The sequence below is a fragment of the Neodiprion virginianus genome, chromosome 3, assembly GCF_021901495.1.
Source record: "Neodiprion virginianus isolate iyNeoVirg1 chromosome 3, iyNeoVirg1.1, whole genome shotgun sequence".
NCBI lineage: Eukaryota > Metazoa > Arthropoda > Insecta > Hymenoptera > Diprionidae > Neodiprion > Neodiprion virginianus.
The window spans coordinates 1,792,088-1,812,471 of NC_060879.1; the positions used below are offsets into that span (position 1 = coordinate 1,792,088).

At 40.4% G+C, this 20,384-nt stretch overlaps 2 protein-coding genes across 2 annotated transcripts; both read left to right on the top strand.

Moving 5' to 3' along the window:
- Positions 1-3,595: 3,595 nt before the first annotated feature.
- LOC124300939 (receptor-type tyrosine-protein phosphatase mu-like) lies at positions 3,596-11,184 on the top strand. The gene is made up of 20 exons (XM_046755444.1): positions 3,596-3,770; positions 4,671-4,795; positions 4,958-5,153; positions 5,241-5,549; positions 5,690-5,931; positions 6,035-6,116; positions 6,274-6,709; positions 6,859-7,132; positions 7,323-7,410; positions 7,487-7,563; positions 7,664-7,798; positions 7,862-8,002; positions 8,753-8,950; positions 9,015-9,211; positions 9,342-9,448; positions 9,538-9,743; positions 9,852-9,980; positions 10,105-10,259; positions 10,387-10,522; positions 11,011-11,184. Exons 1-20 carry the CDS (start codon positions 3,596-3,598, stop codon positions 11,083-11,085), a joined length of 3,483 nt encoding a protein of 1,160 aa, XP_046611400.1. The 3' UTR covers positions 11,086-11,184.
- Positions 11,185-12,317: 1,133 nt separating this feature from the next.
- On the top strand, positions 12,318-19,935 carry LOC124300321 (receptor-type tyrosine-protein phosphatase alpha-like). The gene is made up of 22 exons (XM_046754280.1): positions 12,318-12,435; positions 12,542-12,804; positions 12,968-13,145; positions 13,245-13,598; positions 13,717-13,872; positions 14,563-14,685; positions 14,756-14,812; positions 14,967-15,475; positions 15,555-15,808; positions 16,781-17,048; positions 17,145-17,232; positions 17,344-17,420; positions 17,511-17,645; positions 17,729-17,869; positions 17,979-18,176; positions 18,250-18,446; positions 18,535-18,644; positions 18,720-18,919; positions 18,999-19,136; positions 19,213-19,367; positions 19,476-19,611; positions 19,742-19,935. Exons 1-22 carry the CDS (start codon positions 12,405-12,407, stop codon positions 19,814-19,816), a joined length of 3,843 nt encoding a protein of 1,280 aa, XP_046610236.1. The 5' UTR covers positions 12,318-12,404; the 3' UTR covers positions 19,817-19,935.
- Positions 19,936-20,384: the final 449 nt, after the last annotated feature.

The following is a 20,384-nucleotide window of genomic DNA, read 5'->3' on the forward strand; positions in this document are numbered from 1 at the left end:
ATTGAAACCAGTTGTTAGAAAGTTAGACACTAAAAATTGCTTTTTCCGTAGTTCTATAACTTAAGATCAAACATGTACAACTAGAAAGGGTCGATAATTGGGATTAGGTCGATAATTGGTACACCTTACCTTAAAAACAAAAGAACCTCTCAAAGAGGAGCATTTTACAACTGACCAACTCGTGCTCACCGATTTGTCAGAAGTCAGGATGCAGGCATTCAAAATTTTCAATGCAAAATTGATGACGTATAACTGCCATCTTCCGTATGAAACTATTCACTTTGTGTACGTGAGTTACATACTGTACCATAATCAGGTTCGAGGAAAATTTCATATACTACAACGAGTGACAGTGCTGACATGAAAAAAGCGGAAAACCACCGTCTGTTGAAAGATTGGTTTGACTTTGATAATTCCCGGAAAAAATATCGCAAATGGAAAACCCGAATTTGGTAATTTGTCGGTATACGTGTAACGTTCGACGACTGCAGCGAGAATGTTAATGACATGTAATTTCCATCAAGCAGACAATTATACTGGATATTGGATGAATTAGTTTTCAGAGAAATGTCTTGTTCGTTATTCGATCCTACCTTTTCTGATCGATTAATTTTTTTTCTTCTACACCGATGACGTCACAGCTTGCGGTCCTTACTCGGCGCTTGGTTTTTTTTTTTTTTTGGAAACACCGTCGATGAAGAATGAGTGTCATGTACTTTCCGCCGTACAGAGCAATTCGCCGATCCAAAACCGAATTCGTAAATTCAATGGTAAGACAGGTCAAGCTCAGCTTTCTGTAACATATTCATAACAAAATAAAACATTACAACAAGGTTAATTGAATATTGACAATCAACTGCAAACTACCGATTCCAGTAGGAATTCAAGTACCTCTACGATGCAGCAGTGGATTACTTTAAGTGTTTTGAGAGTTATGCAAATTTCTTTTTATTCCTATACGAGACTCAAGAAGTAACCACCAAGGGAGCCGGGCAGATAAGAATTGAATAATCGGTTAATAGGTGTGAAAATTATTCTTTCAACAATCTTTCATATTACATATCTTAGTCCGTAACATGTATAAAGTAATTATAAACTGTAAAGTGTATCCAAAATAATAAATTTCGCATGAAAGCAACGGAACGAACCGCACAAAATAATTTAAACGCAAAACCGAGTACCCTACTTGTAAGAAAAATACGTATTCTACATTTCACGGCAGAGAATTGCATGAAAGGTCATACGCATAATATTATACGTGTTATATTAATGTAACGACACTGACTGTCGAAAAACGGCGCAAACGGATGAATAACAAAGGATGTGGATGTCGGTAAACGCAAACGCGATAACCACAGACCAAAACACGGAACACGATGCGTCGCTGCTTTTCCTCGTCGCGATTTAGTTGCTAAACATGAGTCGCTGTGAAACCATATTGAAGATTAACGCGTCGTTTTAGAGCTCACAATAAAAGCATTTCTATTGGTCGACGAAAGATTACAGAGTAAACGGAAAATGTCGAAGTGGGAGAAACCACAGCGTTTCAAGTACCGAGGGTGAACGGGAGAAATATTCATCGATCCATTATTCAACGGTGGGAATGAAATCGAGTAGTTATAAGATACAGATAAAAGATTTCGAAAATGGTCGTTCGATCAACGAGTTTTCCCGGAATAGTATTTTTGCTTGCGTTGATCGTCGCGCAGAGTGTCGGAGAATTGATCGTGAGGCTTCACCCTCCGGAAGACGACGGTCTTACAAGAAATCTAACTTGCGTATCAGAAAGCGACGACGCTGCTTTGATTTGGAACAGCCAGCGAGGAAGTTTCACTGGTAAGTTCAAAGTATCAACGATAATCATTTCGATGGCAACTAACTTCGTCGCGAACGTGCCCGATTATCGCGTAGTTAAACTGGACGCTACGTAATCTGCGACCTCGCTGACAAAGTACGGAAATGATTATTCGTGATAAATCTCACGTCTCTCTACAGACTTTCAGCCTAGGAAAGCTGTGCCAGAAAATATCCCCGGATGTGCACTTTGGGATTCGAAAGCGTGCGTAGCTCGATGGAAAGATCGCAACGGCTGGCACGAAGTCGACTCCATGATTCATCCCATGGGTCCCATTTTTGACTATCGATGGGAAGGTAAGTGCGAACAATTCTGCTGTTTTTTGATTTTTATTTTTTCCAATTTGTCTGGTAATATGCTACATAGATCTGTTCGGAGAATCTCTTACGAAAAATCTTGCGGTTTCCTCGTAAGGTGGAACGGCCATCTGGGCTCTGAGTCACCGTAATGTTCTCATACCGAACACGAATGTTCGCAGGCTTGAAGGAATTCTACTTCGGGAATATTTCAAACGAACTTCAACATCGGTACGTTGGGAGAGCGAATAAATCTTCTGGCACCGTTATCCTATCAGCTCGAGGATCACAAGAGGTGAATGTATTGTTGTGTGCAAGCAATCGATCGACGGAAGGTCCATGCGTTCGGATCAAGATCGACAGTTCACGAATTTCTGTTGCAACCTGCACGAACCGAGCATCTGGATGTAGCGAACTCACGCCGAAGGACGCCTGGAGGAATATCATCGATTACGACGCGGTACGGTGTCGATAACCGATTAATATCGTACTATTTTCTTCTACTTGGTGCAACAGTTATCCCTTCTAATTTCCGAATTGTTACATCTCACCCCGATCAAACTGCAATAATTCGATATTTCATTACCCATACGATTCGATTTGATTCGATTTGCAGGCAAGTCACGCGAACAGTCTCGACCCATACGAATGGCGAACATTCGCGGTAAGATGGATCAAGGAAAGGAGCCTAGTCGAGGTTTTTAACAATAGCCACGTTATCCTGAAGGGAACTCTCCGGCATCGTCAACAAATATCCAACGTATGGGTCGAAGGCTTAGATGCACGGATTAGATTTCACTCCTGTGAGTATGCGACATCACTTGTTAAGTAGAGAGGGAAAAATAAACCAAACTGATGCTACGACGTTTGATTATTGACGTTAGATAAATATCTCCTGACAATGAAATCTGGCTCAGTAATATTGACATCAGAATTTATTCGACATAATGGGACATTATGCGTCGAAATGCACGTCGGTCTTTGTTCCGAATGTAAGCTAAACGTCAACCTAGTGGATACCGCAGGCCAAGAGACGTTGTTAAAATACATTTCTGGGGATGAAAAATCTCTGAACAACGAGCTGATCACCTGGCGGCCGTTCAAAGTCCAGATGAACCGACAAAGTGTAGGTCGAAGACTCGTGCGGTTAAAAATTTCAACTGCTCTGAAGAATGGCGATGGATACGGTCAGTGGGCGATTGATGACTTCCGCACGTGCCAGCCGCGCGGTAAGCCTAAATTTCATTTGACACAGAGACAGATAACCTTTTCTAGATTTTTGCACTGCCTATTTACTTTCTTGCGTGTAAACAATTTGTACTTGTTGTCAGGCACAAGAGAATCAACAATAGCGATACGTCGAGAGAAATCGGATTCCTGGCCCAGGATCAAGTGCCAAAAATTATCTTACACTGAAATTGAAGTGATCGATTTATTGTCGAGTATGGAATGTCGCGGAACGATCGGTGAGTACAACCGATTCGAAGTTGAGGTCGATTATAAGAAAATCATTTTCACAGAATGCTCCGCTGTTCATCACGGGGACGATTGCCATCGGAAATGCAGAACCTGCAAATGCAGGTCCCGCGATAAGAGAAGTGGTAAGGACATGGAGGAAAGTAAGAAAAATGGTTTGGTTTCAATCCATCGAGTTTCGAATAGTTCGACGAACCACACATGTGATATGTCATCATACGTTCAATCTAGTGCCATTGATTCATCATTCGCGTCATCTCCTTAACTTTTAATGTACGCGCAAAAACAGTTTCCGGTAGTCCGATATAAATTTAGCAGATGTCACGTCGTGGAAGCAACGGCTGCGAACATTGAAACAACTTGAATCAGCACATGTAAAACAATGTTATTGTTGAGTACAAGTTCGTCATCGCAATATCGTGACACGTTACTTGACTTTTTGAAAATCAGTTAGGATAATCAATTGTCATCCATTTTTGAGATCCGTTTCGGTGACTAGAAATTTCATTGTAGCCCCTGTCTAATACCAAATTTACCACTCTCTGGTTACTCCTGTCTTTACCGAATGTACGTACAAAGGACTTCGTTTGAATTCAATACCAAATAGTAAAAATACGCAGGTCAAGCAACCAATAGAAAAACTCAAATCGAACAGTTAGCGAAGACAGTTCTTCGACCAATTAGTGCACCCCAACTTGGACCCAAAAATGATGTATAAAATTTATAACCTTCTAAGTAAGAATTCTTGAAGCTGTGGTATTACTCGAATCCCAATTATTCACTGCCCCTCTTTGAATGAATTATATGATAACCGTGTATCGAAATATCTACCACGTATCGCGGTTATCCAGAAAACCTATAAAACATTTCGGATTCTAGTATGGAAAACGTACAAACCAAGACAGAAAGTATTTCGATCGAGGACACAACCATATAATTAAACTGAATTCGTGCACCCGTAATAGTAAAAATTAGCTGAAAGATACACGAGTACGGATTCTAAGATTTCCTAAAGTGATTGTGACTGGTTGATGTTTCATTAGGTAACGCACAAATGGAAGTTCAGGAACTGATTCACACATATCTATCCGCCACTAGCGTCACGCTAGAATGGAAACCCCCCAAAAATGTAGATGCCACCATCGTGAAGTATGCTGTTTCTCTCAAGGTACCGCGTTTCATCAGCTTAACAAAATCTCAGTCACAATTGATTATCACGTCTCTTTGCTCATCTTCAGCGCATCTCAGACGCTCTGAAAGTGGCAACATTCGAATCACGGAATAACCTACTGCACGTTTCTTATCAACCTCCTTATGTTTACGTAATCAGGTAAATATACTGCTTGGTTGCTATGAAACTGGTCGCGAGACTCCTGAACAGCAGCCGATGAAACGAACCGTGAACCAGCCAAAAGCCTTCTTCGATGGCTTGCATCCCCACGCTTCGTACGTTGCAACCGTGTTCGCGTACATCGACAGTGCAAAGGGACCACCAAAGCAGTATAACTTTCAAACGAATGAAACTCGTGGGTACCAAAAATTTGTGCATGTCTAACAAATTCGGCAGCATATGTAAAACCCTTCTTTTCAACAACTTATGCTGATTTGTACAGTAATACCTACGTCAGTAATTCACAACCTCCGAATTGACGAAGGAGGACGCGTTCTTCGGTGGGATTGGCCTGAGGATTGTAATACAATCACGGGCGCTATCTATTGGACAAGATTCAAATTTGAATCTGTCGGTGACGTCGTGCGGCCCTACACACAATACCACGAAACGACCACTAGGAACCTCGACTTAAGCTTGTTCGATTTTGTTCCCGGTGTAAAGCACAATGTCCGTGCTTACGTGATAAGGCTTAAAAATGGGATTGAAAATGATACGAACTATGTGAACCTCACCTGGACGACCCCACGTGGTAAGGACCGAGCGAGTTTGAAACTCGGATGCCGTAGCCTTCTGCCAATGACATTTACCGTCTCGAAAACTTACACGTCATTCGAACATTTTGATAACTCTGCGCAACGCAAACTACATTAACGAGTTGCTATGTTCAAGGTGTGACAGAATTGGAAGCGTACGATGCCGACTGCGACAGAAGCACCATCTCCTTGCGATTTATTCCGTCAGTCCTTCTTCACGGCCGAATCGAATCCTACGAAGTGTTCATCGCCGCAGGAAACGAGCTCCCCAAAAATATGACTTTTGGTAATACGACAGAACAGATCTGTGATTTGTGGGATGATCACACATGCTTAAAAGATGTATCCCTACCTTCGAACGCCAAGGTCAACATAACGGTGCGTGCGTCGACACACGTAAAGACAAATTGCACTCAGTTAGAGTCAAATCCCCTAATCGATAGATTATCATTATTTGACGCTAAATACAATTCATTCACAGATTCACGCGACGGGCAAGAGGCTTGATCGATTTGATATCCGGAGTAACATCACCTTCTCGCTGGAAGAATCGTGCAATTCAAGTTAGTTTACGTAGCCACGCTAAAGGATTATTTTCTGATTACATTAAAGTAGCCTTGTATGATTTCTGTAATGAAAACCAGCTTACCTATTCATAAGATAAAAGTTGACCGCGAGGTTAACAAATGTAATAAATTGAACCATCCTTCGTGTCCCCAGATCTCAGTTGGCGAGTGAATTTCACAGTGACGCAAAATCGCGGTAACGTGACCCTGAAATGGAAGCAGCCGTTATCGAGTCGCGTCAAAATCACGCGATTCGCCGTCCGCGTTAATCCTCTGGATCGACGTCAACTTGATAAATTAACCCACCAAATTCCCATTGTCAGGGAAATTCCTGTCGAGCCGAATCGCAAAGAGTACACCACGGAGTTCTACCTGTCAAAATCAGGGAGCTACAACATTTCCTTGGTAGCGTTCAATCAGCGCAACATAAGCATTATGGAAAATGCAGAACAGTTGTTCATCTCGAAAGAAAATTCCACGGATTTTCAAGCTGCTGTTTCTGAACGACGTCCTTGGAAACAATATTTACTTTATATCATTATTTTGCCAATCATAGCGATTCTTCCGGTACTGCTCTTTCTCTGTTACCGGTGAGCAAGTATTTCACACAAACTGAAAACTATTGTCCAGGTGCTGTAACGCGAAAAGCCATTCAACCTCTCCCAGAGACACTGTAAACGTTTCCGTTTCTGTTGCGCTTAGCATCCGAAGCATAATCGCTAAACATTGATTCTTACAGAAAGCACAAAAAAGCCTCAGAAGAACCGTATTACGAGCAAATCGATGAACTGACACTGAGGAAACAAAATAACAACACGACCGTGGTTTCTAGTAGTCTTGAAAATCCAATTACCGCATCTCAAGCATCAACCCAGGGTCAAAAGCCAAGTATCGAACTTACCGAGTCTTACGCAGAGCCTTTTAATCCTCTTTCCTGTAAGGTCAAGGTCGAAGAATTCGAAGAATATGTCAAAGAAGCCCTCGCTAGTGGACTGCTGGATGCGCAGTACAGGGTAAGCGATCCCAGAGCGAAAAGATCTTTGCAATCGGAACCCACTGAGATTTTCTGTCTGTTAAAAAGTCATGTTTTCCAAATTTCCGCGAAAACTTTTTACGTCGCATCATTACGATTGTCAAAGTCCGCGACGATGTGTTCGAAAAAATCGCTAAATGTCTACTAATATGCAGAAATTTCTTCAACAGCGATTTCCGAACGGCTCCTCGGTACCCCGCGTATGCGGAAAATTGCCGGCAAACGAGTCGAAAAATAGATACAGAAATATGATACCATGTAAGTAATGAGGCAATGGATTATTTCAACGTCGCAGCCCCGTTGCCAAAATATTTTCATTCGCTATAATTCACAGATGACGACAACCGTGTGGTTCTTACAAAAATTCGAAACGATCCTCACTCCGACTATATTAACGCCAGTTATATTCAGGTAAAAACACTCACGATAATCGCTGTCATGAAAATTGCCATCAACGCAAACATTGACAATATTGGTGGGCACTAAAAATTTTGCGACAACTTCACCGCAGGGTTACCGCAAAACGAAAGCCTACATCGCGACGCAGGGGCCGAATTCGAATACGGTGATAGATTTCTGGAGAATGGTTTGGCAAGAGGATGTCCGGGTGATTTGTATGTTGACAAATGTCGTTGAGGCTGGAAAGGTAATAAACGAAAATGACGCCAACTTGAGTCAGAAAAAAATTGTACAATTTTATACATTCCAGGTGAAGTGTGAAAAGTACTGGCCGGAGGTTGGAACCAAGGTTATATACGGAAATATTTTTGTCTCGAACACGGGCCACGAAGTGTTTGCCGATTACACTATCAGGACGTTGAGAGTAGAGTGCCGAAATATTACGCGCAAGGTACGATGAAGAAGCTCTCAGGATCGCTTAAGGGGATCCACCACTCTAACGGCCCTAAAAAAGGCCCAACTTTTACGATTTATTTTGGGATTACGGAAAAAAGAATAAGATTTTTTTTCAGAGGGTTTGTTTAATACATGTTCAAGTATGGAAAAAAAATGTATCATCATTTTGATGCGAAATCACGAGAACAGGGTTAATCTTTGAAATTGCTTTTTTTCAAAACTCCTTCAAGAGAAGAGGGATTTTTCGTAAAGTACAAGACCTGGCACAAAGACCCAAAAAACTTTATAATCTACATACTATTGCGTACGAAAGTGCGTAGGGGTTTTCTTTCAATTCCAATTTTGTAAAAATGGTAGACTTTTGAAAAAACGTGTCGGTTTTTGGCCAAAAAGTATGCAGTGTATTCCTCATAAAAAAAAAAAGTTTACATTAAATTAAAAAAACGGCTACGTACTTCCATAAAAAATGTAATTCTCAAAGTACTGTCAAAATTTCAAACCAATCCACGGGAAGAGCGTTCTCGAGAAAAATGCGTTTCAAGTTTTACGAGCAGTCGACGCGCGTTCTGTGAGGCACTGTAGCAAAATCGATTATTGAACAATGAAAAATTTTCTTTTCACTATAGGACCAACTGGATATTGTTTTTACAACCCTAAAATCTAATTTAAACCATCGAAAAAAAAATTCGAATCTTCCAAAATCCTAGAGTAGCGTTACCCTTTAATATCACCCTCTTTCCCGCAGATCACTCACCTCCACTACACGGGATGGCCGGATCACGGAGTGCCGATGTACACCCAATCGCTTGTCGCCTACCTTAAAAAGATCCTGGCAACGCCCGCCGGAAAAGGTCCCGTGGTCGTCCACTGCAGTGCAGGAGTAGGCAGGACCGGAACCATAATTTTGTGCGACATCTGCCTACGCCAAGCCGTCGTCGAGAGGGTGAGTAAGTCGTTGGGAGAAGAGAGTCACGGACCATTCAATAACAAATCCGAATTGTTTTTAGGTGATCGATGTGCCGATAATAGTAATGAAATTGCGCGACGGACGCCAGGATATGGTCGATAGTTCGCAGCAGTATCTACTAGCCCATCTGACTATGGTCGAAAGTATGGTCTCAGCACAGACGCAAGTGCCCTGTTCCGATGGATTCTCGGAGAGAATACAGGAATTAAGTAAACAGTTACCGTCCGACATACAAAGGTAATATGGCCGTTGCAAAGGTGGTTACTGGTTCTCAAGGGGGGTTTAAGTAGAAACGCTGAGTGTCCGAACGGCAGCAAAGACTGATGAGTACGAATTGACTATAATTATTCGATTTCAAATCATACAGGCTAAATGACACGGTATGGCAGGACCGTGTGTTGCACGCGTTGGCTGCCCCACAACGTCCGACTCGAGTACAAGTACTGGAAAATGGATCCATGGAGCTGGAATCAGGTAAAAAAAAAACGTCGAAAGATACAACCGTGCACCTGACTGAATCTTCAAGTGTAGTTATAAAAATTTCTATAAAATCAATCCCGCAGTTACGGAGAACGCGGAAGTGTCATCGACGTTCGATAGCGAGAGCAATTACATAAGTGTAGTAAGCATTGACGGGGTGAAGTTGAAAAAACAATACTTGGCATCACATTTACCTTCGAATTCTACTGTGTCGGAAATCTGGAGATTAATCGTCGAGAAGAATATAGAATTAATTATAGTACTGCAAAGTGGCCGACCGAATGATCCGGTTAGTATATAATCATCAATTTATAAATAAATATCTATACGAGTCACGATTGTATTACCTTCTCTTATATTTCGATTGCGATAAGCTAATTGTTGTTACATCCCACAGACATGCTGCGACATCGTTCCTAACAAATCGACATTCACCCCCGTTCCCAACATACAATTGAAAACAAATTCGTTTGTCACAAACGAACATTTCACAACACGCATACTCAGTCTTAAAGACACATCCGAGGTACGGTAAAAAAAATTAACTAACCACCAACGTCAAAGAATCAATTTATCAAATGTCGAAGCATTTCGACCGGTCGATATTAAAACCGTCCCGTTTCTTTTTTATTTTTTTTTCTTTCCTTCAGGAACAAATCAAACACCAACCAGTTACCGTTCTCGCATGTACCGGATGGGGATGGGGCAAAAGCGGCAAACCACCTTGCGTTTCCGCGTTGGTGTCACTTTGGCGAGAGTCGGAAAAAATACGTCGAAAAGAGGGACCCACTCTGGTACTTTGTCGGTGAGTCAAGTTCGACCGAACACTTCAATATTAAAGGATAATTTTTCAATAAAATTAGCTTTTAGCTCCGCCCAAATGCCACACATTGATGTCCTATTTTTATTTTATTTTATTTTTTTTCCCCCAGAGACGGCATAACCGCTTGCGGCCTTTACCTGGCACTGAGTTTTCTACTTGAACGAATGGCCGTGGAAAGAGAATGCGACGTTATTTCAGCCGTTCGAGCAGTCCGACGATCAAGACCAGAATTCGTACAATCAGTGGTGAGGACGGCAAAAATAATTAATTATAATCACTTTCAATGACTTTCTTTTTTCATTCCCTTTTCTCTGATCTGTATCTTACACGTGAAAAGTAATATTCGAACAAAATTAGTATTTCGAAATTCTAAGTAGGACTTGTACAAAGTTCATTCGAATCGATCAAACGCGATGAATACTTTTTAACCCTAATTCGTCACTTGATTTGAATATCACCCTAAACATTTTTCAAACTCTTCGTATGTTAGTATCTTAAATTTGCCCATCTTTTACAATATTTGAACAATAAATTTTGGTTAGGAAAACTGAGTGAGCTCTTTCTGCGATTCTCGAAAATACCTAGAAATCATTGTTAAAGCAAGATATCACTTTTTTATAGCTAGGATGAATTTCATAATGTTTGACCGTTGTGCGATTCTACTGAAGTGTGACAAATTAGGCTGTTAAGTTAAACCAACTAATTGGTGAAACTTTCCATTTACTGTTTCCAGGAGCAATTTGTCTATCTCTACGCCGCAGCAACGAATTACTACGACGAATTTCGAGAATACGCAAATTTTAGCTGATGTTTCGTCAAGAGATACCGAATACGGTCAACTAGCTTTACAGGCAAATTGTATAGTTCAATAAAAAGAGAAAGAAAAAAATAAACTCCTTCAGCCTAATTATATGTGACATCATTCAAGCGTACATAAAAGTTTGATTTAGTCGACAAGAATATATATATATAGTTCAATGTATCGGTGTAATGCTGAATTACAATAGGTATATTATATATTATACTTACATTAGGTAAGATATGGATGTTGCATATATATATAGTAGAGTTTATCTATCTGCATACACAGTCAGAGAAAAAGTATCCCAAGAGATCCACTAAAATTGTTGGGTTGATTTAAGCATCTTATTAAGAATTTTATTGAGTGAAAAGAACAAATGTAAAAATTATAAATTAAATATTGACATAACCATTGAAATGTTAAGATTACGAAAATATGTATCATGTTCACTAACGGAAATAAAACAAGTACGACAGATATAAAGTAAACCTGCTGTTCCATTATGTTTAGTTAAATTTTTCAAACAGCGTACGTAAATACGTAAATAATATTTTGAACAAAGTTTCTAATACACAGAGTATCAGAATAAAACAAAGATTTAATTATTTAAAATAAATTTCCACAATCGACTGAATATAAAAACAAGTATATAATTATAAATTTCCTTAAGGATAAAAATTGATAATCTAAACCTCAATGACTCGAGTTGGCGTGAAAAACTCGTAACGCGAATATGACTTACGCGAAAATAGAATAGTATGTTCGAAAAGGATGTGGGCAACGATAGCCAGGCTCGTACTGACAGGAAGTGAAACGCGGTGCAAATGAAAATGTCAAATCTTCCTTGTCTTGATACAATGGAACGGCATCAGTCGTTACTTTACCATTTCAATGCCAACGTGCGTGACGTATAATAAAGCGTTCGAAAAGAGAAAAAAGTAAGTTGTTTGACAAATCGAATATCGATAAAAATCTAAAATCAACAGACTCGTCTGGTCGATGGGAAGGTCGGATCGCAAAATATGATTTCGTTCGCGACATTAACTTTCGCAACGACGACAATTTGTCTGACATTAACAGTCGGGCAGATTGTCGGCGAGTTGTTCGTGGTGATTCATCCGCCAACGGAAAACGATTCGTTGAGAAAATTGACTTGCGTTTCGGACGAAAGCGAGGCCGCTTTGATTTGGAATTATGATTCAGTGATGAATATTCGAGAGATGAACTCTACCGGTGAGTCGAAAAATAAAAAAATACCCTCTCCTTATTCCCTGAAATGGGTGAACCAAAAGAAGTGGATCGAAGTCGACTCCATCGAAAAACCCATGGGTCCGGTTTTCGACTATCGATGGGAAGGTTAGTGCGAACCTCGAAACCGACGAAATGATTTATCGTTAAAATTCTGAGATTCTCATCCTTGAAACGACTCCCTAAACTACGTCGACGTTATTCTGGCGTGCAGGTTTCAAGGACTTCCACTACAGTAGCCGTTCAACGGGCCTTCAGCTTGTACGAAATGTGACTTCTTTTGGCACATTGGTGTTCTCTACCCGAGGATCAAAAAAGCTAGGCTTGTTTCTCTGTGGACGCGATGGAAGAACAACTCCCTGTATTTGGTTCGATATCGAAACTAACAAAATGTCTATTTTGACCTGTGATAAAAAACCTGCTGGTATTTCCACGGATCTGAGTAAATGGCAAAACATAACAATTGAATCAAAAGAGGTAAGATGAAAATTGGCTGATTTGGACTTCTTCTTTCTACTCGGTACACCTAATTACAGTGATAAAATTATTACTAAATTTCATATATATCCAAGAGATTAAAAATTCCTTAGCTAACGATAACATTTCATTTTCAAACTAAAAACGTTGAATTTGTACATAGACAAAAATTACAAAAAAATTCCTTGATCCGTACGAATGGCAAACGTTTAAAATAAAATGGAGAAAGAACGACGTCAAGGTTTTCAATAATAATAATCAAATTGTACATGGGAATCACTCGTACAATTTGACCGAGCTACTTGTGGCAGGTCTGGAATCAAGCGTACGATTTCACCACTGTGAGTATACTTCGTTTCGTATTATAAAATCGTAACAATGGATCGATGTTGCAACTCTGCTGTAATAACAAATGACAAAGACTAAAATTATATTTTCAGACACGTATTACCGTACGGAAAAAACGAACGCGCAAATGTTCACATCGCAATTCAACCTGACTGACGGAAATTTTTGCATCGATACGATCATTGGCATGTGTTCCAAATGTAAACTGAACTTTTCCATCGTGGAAGAAACGTACCGCGAACCAACCGAATACCATTTAAAAACTATTTATGGGAATAAAGATGGTGAACGTAACGGTTTGGTCAACTGGCGGCCGATCAAGCTTCACAAATCATTTCCGCCAGCCGAACGGAGACTCCTTAAATTGAAGATTACAACTGTCCTGGACAATGAAGACAATGGTCGATGGGCAATTGATCCCATATCACATAAATGCGCGCCGCAGGGTGAGCCCAATTAATTTCACATGTAACCAATTACATGCATACATGTATTATGTATGTTACAAGTTATATTCCATAAAGACGCAGCGAGAATTATTTTTCATTGGGTGCTTTTAATCAGGACAACAAAGAGAATCCACGATAGAGATACGTAAAGAAAATTCACCTCACAAAAAATTACCATGGCCTATGGTCAAGTGTCAGCAATTGTTCTACCATAAAAATGTCACTGCGATAGTCAATCCCTGGTCAAGCAAGCCGTACATCAATATTCCTCGTAAGTGTGGCAATTCTGTTCGATATCTAAATTGGAGAGCTTTACACCGGTCGACACGAATTTCGAGTCTGAGTTCTAGATGTCAAGTTTTGAATTCCTTCTACGCAGTTAATATATGAAGAAATAGTTTTATTAGATAAAGTTTGTTTTTGCAGAAACCAGAACGATATTTCGGATTTTAAGAAAAATTCCCTAATTTCTCATGCACTTATTGTAAATAACAATCAAAGAAACGTCAGTTTTGCATTTAAATGACTTTTATTTAAAAATAGTAATTAATAATAAACCAGAAATGTGAAAGACTTAATAAACAAAGTTTAAAAATGAATATATCTCCTACTTCTTCTATTTTCGTATGGACTATTTCTCGTTTCGAACCCCAAACCTAATCTCCCACCACGCTCTCGTTATACCTCCCCTGGCAACGTTAATAACGATAAAGTCCATCACATCTTGGTGAAAATGTTTTCATTTTTCTGCCGAATAGGCACCCGCATTAGCAATCAACCAAAAACTTCAAGACTTATTCACCGACGTATAAAAAACAAAAACAAACTTTATAAGTAATCGATCTATAGAATCGCAATTTATTTATCTCAGTAGAGGCTCCAGAAAAAAAAAATGTTTTCTCTTGTTGACCCGTGTTATTCCTGTCGAATTCACGGAACTTACGATGAGTATTAATTTTAGAGTTGGATCAAATCATTCGCGAACGACGATGCGGCGGCGACATCCGCCAGGATTCTGATAAACCTTGTTCCATATGCAACCCGAACGGTTGCATTTGTTCTGGAGGATTCAACTGTAGCGGAGGTCAGTACGTGAGATTGGTAAATGCAAGGAGTTAATACATGCTAAAATTATGAAAATACATTGGTTACAGAGTGCCGCACTGTCAGTGAAATTTTTGATAATTGCGACCTGCGTTGCCAAAGACCCGGTAAGTACGAGTAAAAGCTCGAGTAGTTAAGTTCAACAACGCGGGTGATTTGGCGAATAAAGAAAATCAACTTAATCCCCGCATATAAACATCTTTCATCTTCAACGTCTACCCATTTCAGGGATAAATGCATTTTCAAAGAATAAATTTTCAGGACTTCGCAAACCGCAGATCTTAACATTTACTCCCTTGGGTCACGGTATCGTGACATTAAGCTGGACGCACCCAAAGTACATCGATCCTTCAATAACCATTGAAAAATTTCGCTTCATCGTTAAGCTTCTGAATACGGATCTACTGTCCGATAGTTACAACCGTCCTGTTATACCAAAGGATTACGTCGTTCGACGTGAACAGGAAGTGTACCAAAAAGAGTTTCGTCTAACAGCCTCCTCACACTACGAAATTTCCGTTGTGTCGGTAAGTCAGTGTAACGTTGACGTCGTCCAAGAGAAGCTTGTTGTACCAGTCGAGTCGGACATTGGCTTCGCAAGTGGAGAGAAACCCGAAGTGAAGTGCAACGGAACCGATATCGAGCTCAGACTACCGGCGGTAATAAACGCGACACGCAACACAACAATTCAAGTCAACTTTTCAAAGTGCGACCTGTACCAATCGCAAAGAACGTCAGAAGACTCGTCGAATACAGAACGGAAGTATCAGGTAAGTCGGACTACGATCAGAAGAATAAAAAACCTTTGAAATCTCGTCCTTGACTGGATTTTTTTTCTTTGTTTACCAGGTTGAAGACAACGAATCTAAATCGTTTGTTATCCGTGGTAATCAGATAGCCAATTCATCGAAAAGCTGTTCCGAAAGTCTGATGGAGAATTGTCAAATCAAGGTGACGGTATACGACTGGATCTCAGGAAAATCCGTCAACATCTGGATCGATAAGAAGCTTACAAACGAATCAGGAACGTGGTACTTGATTTTGATCATTCCGGTCGTTCTTATCTTGGCGATACTCGCGGTCCTTATGGTGCTCTGGCGTCGGTAATTAAACATTTTATACGGGCCAGATTTCTCAATTATGAAGTGGGTATTCTGGTCTAGGAGTCTGGATTTCGGACGTTTTTTCGGGCTTGTTATAAAAAAAAAAAATTAATAACATTTCGCCATCCATTTTTTCACAGAACTTTTATTCATGTTTAGAGAACTTGCATTTCAATTTTTGTGGGAAAAAAAATAGAAATCGTAAAAGTTATAAGCGTCTAAATACGTCCGTGACAGAAAAAAAACCGATTGAGGTGATCGACCCGATTCTAGTACTCCCATTTATCCGAAAAACAACGATCTTTCTTGATAGGTAAAAATGTCGGTACAGCCCGTACCAAGAAGAGAAAAAAATTACGGAAACGGCGACTGTTTCAAGACAGAATTAATATTGTTTTTCTATTTTTTTCGATGATTTTCAATTTTTTTTTAAATAGTTGTAATAACAATCTCGCAATGGCCGTGGTGGGGGATACAGAGGGATGTATACTAAAAATTCGTACCAAATTTCAAGTCAATCTATTGCATAGAACTCGACATTTTATGTCAACCACGTTGAAAAATGTAGTTTTGAGATAAACGCATTTCAAGTTGAGACGTTTAAAGTTGTCTCCTTAGCTTTAACCCTTATCTCTGTATCATCTGAAACGGGAATTTTTCTTGTCATTGGTCGGCGAGTCGGGGGCGTATACGAGGCCTTCCGCCACCCTCGCCGCTTCCTTGCAGACCGATCTTTCACTCAAGTGCTCGTAAATTGCTCAATTTTTGGAAATTTACAATCGGCTTCAGGTCGAAATATTCTTTAAAAAATGTAGCTATAACAATATGCAAAAGAAATTGATCGATTTTTCCAAATTCCTATACCAGAATACCCCCTGAAGCAAGCAGTGTATTCGTGTATAGAATAACGAGAGTTGTAACATGAACAAAAAATATATTGTGCCAATTGCCGGAAATTGGTTTATTTTTCAGAAGAAGACGAAGGAATATTCTGATTACATCGAGCGCAGACGATATTAATTTTATTGCAATGTCAGAGTCGCCGAAAATAATTGATAGTTCAAAATTTCCCATTACCTCAAAGTATACGCCACCATCCCAGATTTCCGCTCCGAATCAGAATTCGGAAAACGAATACGCAGTACCACAAGAATTTAACTCCCAGTCGGTAGATATAAAGTTTTTCGAAGCAGAAACGAGATACGCAATTACTAGTGGGAAGTTAAGATCCCAATTCATGGTAAGCGAATCATTATTATTTCCACTAGCACTGGTAAAACTATTTCTAGCTTTACAAATCACACGATAATTACTAACGAGCAGGTGTAATTTATAGATACTCCCGGGAGGCCTGACAAAGTCATGCGAGTACGGTAGATTACCAGAGAACATGCCCAAGAACAGAAATCGAAATGTCATAGCATGTGAGTTACATCCTACAAATTCCAACTCAATATTAAAAAACGGCAGTATATTTTGTTCGATCGCGTATAATATTGTTAAAATAAACCGTTTCACGTATTACCAAACGACAGACGATGACACCCGTGTTATCCTGAAGAAACTACCCGGTGATCCTTACTCCGACTACATAAACGCGAATTACGTCAAGGTGAGAAAGTCTCGACAAATGTGTTTTGAAGCGTTCGAAAGAAAAACCAAAAACAAACGTTCGTTTCTCGTTTCCTAATCATCGTTCTAGGGATATCAAAACGAAAAGGGTTACATAGCGACTCAGGGACCAACGGCGAACACGGTCAATGACTTCTGGCGCATGATCTGGCAGGAAAAGGTCTACATAATATGCATGCTGACGAACCTAATCGAGAACGGACAGGTAGATAATAACTACGAATGAAATCCAAGACAATAAATAATCATCGCACGTAAACCGACACGAGGTGCCTTTACTTGCTTTAGACAAAATGCGAGGAGTACTGGCCGCCGGTTGGAACGAAAATTAGGTACGGCAACGTTGCCGTCACCACCTTAAGCCACGACGTATTTGCCGACTATACATTCCGAGCCCTGAGAGTCGCTTGCCAAAAATTTAAACGCAGGGTAAGCACGTGATCATTGTACAGTACCTGCTATTCAACGGCCTCCGTTGAAGATATTGCGATATTTGACAATCACCTAAGATGCTTCACCTTATCCTCCGTCCGATCAGGTAATGCATCTCCACTACACGGGATGGCCAGCCGATGGTATTCCCGCCTACTGCCAATCTCTGGTAGCTTATTTGAAGAAGCTTCAAACTACAGATCTGAAATACGGACCAGTTGTGGTTCACTGCAGTGCCGGTGACGGTCGCACCGGTACCTTGATTCTATGCGACATATGCCTTAGTGAGGCGAGGGGAATCGGTGTAAGCCTGGACAAGATGATTGCATACCAACGAGGAAACGGGAAAAATTGAAAATGACTTTTTCACCTTTCAGAAGATCGATGTGTCGGCGGTCCTCTCACGGATTCGAGAAAGCCGTGCGGACATGGTGGAAAACCTTGAGCAGTACCTTCTCGCGCACATAATAATGGTGGAAAGCATCGTATCCTTGCCAACGCAGATACCCTGCGACGAAGACCTTCCAAATGGGATTAAAAAATTGAGAGGTCAATTAGCGACGGATGTTCAAAGGTTGGTGCATGGAATAGCTACCGAAATCACAGAACGACATGAGCTGAAACTTATTCGAACAAATATACCTATCAACGGTGTTCTTTAGATTGAACGACGCGGTCTGGCAGGAATGTGCTCTCCGATCATTGGCTGCAACTCCAAATCAATCGGAAGATGATAAACTGACCAGCGAACTGTCTGACGAACTATTCATAGGTTTGACAATCTTTGATGCGACGACACTGCGTGCGCGTAATTACCGATCATTCTTAAAATCGTTATTAACTTTAGGTTTCGAAAGGACACCGTCGTTCAACAGGAACGTCAATCACCGCATCCGCAACGTGCCAGTTGACGGTGTGAAGATGAGGAGGCAGTACCTGGCATCGTGGTTACCTTCGACTTCCAACGTTGCCAACTTCTGGAAATCGATAGCCGAGATGGAGATAGAACTGATCATAATACTGCAACGTCCAGACCCCAACGATACTGTGAGTTCCAAAGAACACGACCAAGAGTTTCGAACCTCGACCAGAGAGAAGTTTGCACACTATTCTCACCCTTTTGCAGACATGTTGCGACTTCACGCCGAGTAAAATGAACTTGACGAAATTGATTCCGTACCTGCGAATAGTAACCCAAGAGAGCCAAGCTGCCGATGACAAACCTTACACATTCGAAAAGTTTCGATTGATCGACACCCTGGAGGTATAGGTATAATAAAAAAATTAACCGCCTCTGAGCTTAAACTTTATTATCATAACGACGACCGTTTTTGATTTAGGAAGAAGCAAAACCGCAATTCGTCACCGTGCTTACATGTACGGGATGGGGATACGGAAGAAAGGGAAATCCACCAGCGCCCGAGGCGTTGGTTTCGCTTTGGACAGCCTCGGAACGGATACCGCGGAAAAAGAGCCCCACCTTGGTGCTTTGTCAGTGAGTTCAAGTTCCACTACGATCTCAAATATGACTCGTCGAGAGAATCTTTGAACCCACAAATCCAACGAAATATTACATCCAGCTTTGATATCTCGTCGTTTTCAGCGACGGCGTGACAGCATGTGGCCTGTACCTGGCAATGAGTTTTCTATTGGAACGAATGGCGGTGGAAAGAGAGTGCGACGTTATATCAGCTGTCCGAGCAGTTCGCCGATCAAGAAGACAATTCGTCCAGTCGATGGTAGGGTTGACGTAATGATACTTTGCCAGCTCGGAAAATCATATACGTACCGAATTGCTATTATCGTAACATGGCTGCCGTCAGGGGAAACGCACCTTACTTGAACTAGCTTTCTTTGACTTATTTTCAGGACCAAATAGAGTACCTTTACGACGCCGCATTGAATTACTACGAGGGTTTCGCTACTTACGCCAATTTTTCATGAATCAGAGATTCAACGAACTGAATGAAATATATTCGATTTTTACATTGAACATGGTCAATAATTATAATTCAAATGTATAACGCGAGTAGTTTTCCGATTAAATGTACACACTTTTGCACAATAAACATTCGCCCGAAACGTACGAACTAGAATCTATTTTTTCCTTATACGTACTATTCCCACATTTTCTTCTTCCACCCTTCCAATTCTTAGATAGCTCTGAAATAACGCTGTCGCGATTAATTCGGTAAATGATGCATTTCCAAGTGAAATATTGAATACGCAAAATTATTTCCAAATTGTAATATACCCATTTTAAAGTTTCCTGCCTGGACATTATATCGTGTTAAAAATAAATTAAAAAAATGGAAAAACCCATTTCCGGATTCAATAAAAATTTATTTTTCTATCAATGACAAATCTCACGTTAATATTTCACACGAATACGTATAGAACAATGCGATAGGATTTCCGGTGGATAAAAATAAACTTGCTAACTTTTATTTTTTCAAACTGCAAAACGAGGATTATAAAGCACAGTCTTTTTTTATGAAAATACAAAGTACTT